At 30.5% G+C, this 5,619-nt stretch overlaps 1 protein-coding gene across 1 annotated transcript; it reads right to left on the bottom strand.

Moving 5' to 3' along the window:
- Window positions 1–2,054: 2,054 nt before the first annotated feature.
- Window positions 2,055–5,324, bottom strand: LOC111779569 (serine carboxypeptidase-like 51). Its single transcript, XM_087118725.1, has 13 exons — window positions 5,192–5,324; window positions 5,014–5,108; window positions 4,825–4,932; window positions 4,492–4,732; window positions 4,264–4,307; window positions 3,949–4,016; window positions 3,721–3,835; window positions 3,113–3,330; window positions 2,872–2,941; window positions 2,712–2,762; window positions 2,531–2,583; window positions 2,281–2,413; window positions 2,055–2,197 (listed from the first exon to the last, which is right to left on the bottom strand). Exons 1-13 carry the CDS (start codon window positions 5,322–5,324, stop codon window positions 2,129–2,131), a joined length of 1,398 nt encoding a protein of 465 aa, XP_086974851.1. The 3' UTR covers window positions 2,055–2,128.
- Window positions 5,325–5,619: the final 295 nt, after the last annotated feature.

Here is a 5,619-nt window from a genome sequence, read left to right as displayed (position 1 = left end):
GGTGCTGGCTGCCAATCGTAAGCGTCAAAATCTTCGAGTTTCAACATTCCTAAAAAAAATTGTAAAAAAATTATCGACTACAACTCAGTTTTTTTTCAAATGGCCGAACCAGGGTTTCCAAATTAGAGTTTCGATTTTAATCCCGTATGTACAATGTTGTAAGCTCTCTTTCTTAGGTATTCATGTCCGAGCATTGCTTCCAAAAAGAATATTAAGATATCAAAAAGAGAAGGCAACTTTGAAGAATTTCCCTTGAATGCGAGCAAATAGCCACCAATGGCCCAACAATTTAGGATTGGCACCGAGCAAATATCCAGTCTGTGGTGTAATATCATCAAAATAAAGGATTGGCGCTCAAAATGCAAGAGCTCCTACTGCCACATGAGGATATTTTTAAGACGGAACATCGTAGCCAACACTATAAACAAAAAAACATTTACATGTGCCTAACCTGCCAACACTATAAACAAAAAAACATTTACATGTGTCTAACCACCAATAACAATCACAATGGAATATTTAGCATGAAGCTCTTTTTTTACATGCATAAGAATATTTGCACAATCTACAATCGCATTTCTCAAATGCTTCATCCCTTGATCTAAATGGATCTAAATAGTACTGATTTTTCATAATACCCATACACTATAGAAACTTTAAAACAATAAATATAAATGGATCTAAATAGTACTGATTTTCCACAATGACAAACGGTCTTTAGAAACTTTAAAACAATAAATATAGATTAAAAATGGGTTTGTGTTAGACTTTCACCTCAATATAAACTAGAACGGCATTAAACGTAATGGCATTATCCATCCTAAACCCAATAACATTTAAATCATCGTCTATTGGTGTTTCAATACCCAAATAAGCAAAAATTGGAGCACTCGAATTAGCGCCACCCAAGTACGTGAAGTTGACTATATATGTTTGCGGGAATGTTGTATAGCTTTCGGGCCAATAATTGAAATGATCAAGTGTTCGGATGTGAATCCACAACTCTAGAATGATGTAGAAACTTTTCACTAATAAGACTATGCCGAAAAGTAATAGCATTCCGATAATTCGAGTATCAATCAGTCAATATTGTAGAAATGAAACACGTGGAAGTTGTGTTAGAATTCTTCCGCAGACTAATTTTTTTCATTTGAGAAATTTGAAAGATATGTATAACCAAATCAATGTAAATCAACCCTAGCGAATAGAAGCTTCACAAACTAGTATACATATAAACAACCAGAAAAATGATGTAATATGGATTGAATAGATTTTTTTTTTTTTATCTTTCTTTGGATAAACGGGATGAATTCTACATTGAAATTTCTTCCAAATACTATAGGAAAACAAATTGGACGGCATTGTAAAGAAAGCTAGTTTGAGAGCGAAATCAATTGCGTAAAAGAATATAGAAAATTCACCTTGATATCTCCTCCACCGCGAATATGGTTCTATGCTAGAAGACAGTAGATTAGAACAAATATGATTCTATGCTAGAAGACAATAGATTAGAACAAACAACATTATAGCTATTTCAAATGATATACATGTAATCTTGTGCGTTTTCTTGAGAAACAAATAAAAACCAAAATTGAAACTGAAATTGAGACTTAAAATCTTCTTCAGCCTCCGCTTGCGTTTGTTATTTGAATTTTTCTTTTTTAGTTTGTTTGTATTTGAAATTATTTATTTATTATATTTTTTATTTACTTCAAACTTTAATCAATCCATTAATATTTAGTCTAAATTTTAATATCTATTAGTTAATAAATTTTAAAATTGGCAATAATTTTTTTTAAATAATACAAATTATAATTTAGTACTATACATATTTTATTATTATTAATTTATAAATGGTTTGACTGTGACCTTTATTACATATTTATTACCTATTGAATATGGAAATATGATTTTGATTATTTTATGTATTTTCTTAAAAGAAATTAATTATTTTAAATCCTTAAGTAATTAAATTATATTTACGTAAATATGAAATATCTCTAAGTAAAATGTCACTCATCAAACGACACTAGATTTATTAATGTATTATCAGTTCTTTCTTCTTATCTATAATTAAACATACTTTCTTATATTTAAAAAAGTAAATATGTATATTTTTTTATCTGCATCAAGAAGCTGGTGACTGCGTGATTGCATCCACCATATTTAATGTCACACACGGTTGATCCACGGGAACCTACATTTGTAATCATATAATTAAAAAGTATTAAATCTTAAAAAAATTATAAATAGAATAAAGTTTATATATAGAGAGCTTACAAAATGGCCAGCGCCAAGAATCCAATAGAAGTGCAAGTTCTTATGTGACTTAGCGAAACCTTTGGTCTGCTTCTCATTTCCACAAAATACAGTAGTTCTCTCTTTGCTTATAAATGCCTTTAGCCCTTCCCACCTAAATTCCAAAAGAAAAAAAATAGTAAAAATTAAGAATTTAAACATGGATATTTTTTTTTTAGGAAGACGTGTTTGTGTTTATGTCCATAACATAAATTACTTAGAAACAAATTACTTGAGCTTATTAATCCACGCTTCTGTTCCCTTGGTTGAACAAATAAGATCGACCTATATAAAAAAGAGAAAAAAAGTCAACCATAAATCAAAGAGAATATTACCATTTTTATCACTTCAAAATATGGTTTGTTTTTTGTTTGAAATTATGAATTTGAAAAAAGGAAAAAAAAAATACTTACTTGACCGCTGTAGACGGTCACATTAATACCTTTAGCCAGTAACTCATCAACCTTTTGGGAAAAAATAAAAATATTAAGACATAATTGAATGTTATATTATGAAGCAAAAAATAATCCACAAATAAAAATATTAAAAATAGTTTGGTTAAAAAAAAAACACCTCGTTGATCATTGGCTTCATAAAATCTCCGGTAAAAAATTGGAAGACTAGGTCGGATTGACCTCCCCATCTATACATACAAAATTTATATTTTAGTTTTTAAGGCTAAAATGGTAGGATTTAATCTCCATATTTAGATAATTAATTTAATTTTTATGTCTTAAGATTTTTCAATTATAATGGAAACCAGTTTTAATGATTATTATTTTATTTAAAGAAAATAGGGTTTATTGGTACGTACGTGACATTTGGTGGGATAATAGTGAGTTTTTGCTTAATTGGACCATTCATCAAAGCTTCCAAGTCTCCTTTAGCTCCGGGTTTGTATACATTCAAACTAAGATATGGAGAGTTCTTTCTTACTTCAAGTGAATCAATTCTATTCGATTCCACACCATTTGTCGTCGTAGTTGCGGCTAATGAGTCCATTTCAAAATCCAACATGAAGTTATAGAAATCCTGCAAAAATGACTCGTTATAACATATCGATAATCATTTCGTTTTATGTCTTTTTGAAACTAATGTTCGTTCTCTCGGGAAAAAAAAATATAATATTTTTTTAAAACTGAACATGTTTTAAATGGATGATAAAATAAAAGGAATTTGTAGGTCAAAATAGTTTTTATAAACTTAAAAAATTAAATAGTTATGAATGAAGCCTAAATTACCAATTTAGAAAAGTTCTAAACTTTAAATTATACGTCTAATATATCCATCAAAGATAACTTAATAAAAAAATAATAAAAATAAAGACTCCATAAACCTATTTAAGTTACTATAAATTTAAATTTAAATTTCATTGGTTTGGGAGGATTTTTTCAAAATAATAATAATAATAATAATAATAACAAAACGTCCCACGTGGTTGCTATTGGAGAAAATTAATCCCTCGAGATCATTCCATGAAAGAGTTGCATTTTCGTACAACCTGTTTTTAATTTGCTGCTTGATCTTCAACGCTAAACTGATTTTCAAAAGACTGCTTTTGTTACATATAATTTTTATATTTATAGAATATATTTCACTTCTTTATTAATGTTTATATTTAAAAAAAAAAAAAAAGTTAAAAATATTAACCTATTTGTTTTTTGCAGCGTCGTGTCGTCGATTCGTGAGAGATCTTTGAGAAGAGGACCCCAAGAAGACTGTAAAATTTTAGACAAAGATTATTGTGTTAAGGATAAATAATAAAAGAATACTCTTGAAATATGAGGTTGGTTTCAGTTATACTCTCGAGCTTTGAGATATTTCATTTTAACTCTTAGATCAGGATATAATTGAAATCAACTTTGTAGTTTAGGAGTATTTTTTTCGTTTATCATTCTGAAAACGAAAATATCGAAAAAAATTGATAAAAATTTTGGATGAGAATGAGAGAATGAGAATACGAACCGTGTAATCTTCTGGAGACATCCAACTGTTTCCTAGAGAAACTCCTGACAAACAAAACCGAGAGTCGTGTATTTAAATTATTGATTCTATATTATTACAATGTGATCCCTTTAAACAAATCAAAGTTATAATTTTTTTTTTTTATACATATAATAAAAAAAAGGTTATAATTCATAATTTATATTTGAAATTTTTTATTAAAAAAAAAAAAGGTAAAAATAAGAGCACCTTCGAGGTTAAGGGTCAAATTGCCAGTTTGGATGGCCCGAAGAAGGGACAAAGCCAGAGTGACGGCGAATTTGCCACCGTAAGACTCCGCAAAGATGTACAAAGGAGTGTTTCGTAGGCCGACAGTGTTGTTCGAAACCTCAGTCAGCAAAGTCGTCATGTCGGTCGCCGCCTCCACATCGCCTTTCGCAAATTCACCTCCACTCTCAACGTAGCTATATCCGGTCCCGACTGGATTATCCTGTTTTTTTTTAATGTTAAAATCATAAATTTAGTGTAAAATATTAGAATTTAAGGTTAAAATGGTGAAAATTAAAAGGAAAAGGAGTTGACCACAAACAAGAGGTCTGCTTTTTGCAGCCATGTTGAGTTTCTCGGCTTCAAGTTCGAGTTCAATGGCCCGATTTCCAGGAAGTTCCCAAACCCAGTTCCCGAGCCACCCTGTTTGTCAATATTTGAGCCATTTTCTTACAAAGTACACAAAATTTATAAATAAATCGTTGGAAAAGGTCGGTTGCTCACCGGTCCACCTTGTAACCAGAGAATAGTTGGCCATGGCTTGGAACCGACGTCCACTCTGGAAGGACTTCTATAAAGCCACCAAAACATATGGGCTTCTGAACAACGCAATCCCAAGAATAAATATATAATAAATAATGACTAAAATAAAATAGAATGAAAATTAATGAATTTGACTTACTGGGTCGGACTTGAACGTAGCCCCATTCTTCAGTTCTGTCTTGAGATTTGTGAGTTATGGAACCTCCAACGTGAAACAAAAAAGTGGAAGCAATGAGAACAAAACAAAGACGAAGAACTAATAGTTTAGCCATTGTTGAGAGAATGAGAAGCTTAAGTTCTTTAAAAATGGTGATAATGGAAGACAGACTTTCAGGCATTTTTAAATGGATGAATTAATTGGGAAGTTATGAATGGGCGTGAAGAAAGACAAGATTAGGGTTGGACAGTACAAAATGAGCGACGACGGACACCATTGGACAGCACAAGATATAACCACAATAAACAAGGTGACAACTGAGTGGGAATGGAACCTAACTTATATTTTCTATTTTTTTTTTACCATCTTCCAATAAATTTTATTCCTATTTTGGTTTGGAAATTGAAATT

The sequence above is a fragment of the Cucurbita pepo genome, chromosome 16, assembly GCF_057944985.1.
Source record: "Cucurbita pepo subsp. pepo isolate OVF chromosome 16, ASM5794498v1, whole genome shotgun sequence".
In the NCBI taxonomy this organism is placed as follows: domain Eukaryota; kingdom Viridiplantae; phylum Streptophyta; class Magnoliopsida; order Cucurbitales; family Cucurbitaceae; genus Cucurbita; species Cucurbita pepo.
This window is presented reverse-complemented; position numbering and strand designations above follow the sequence as displayed.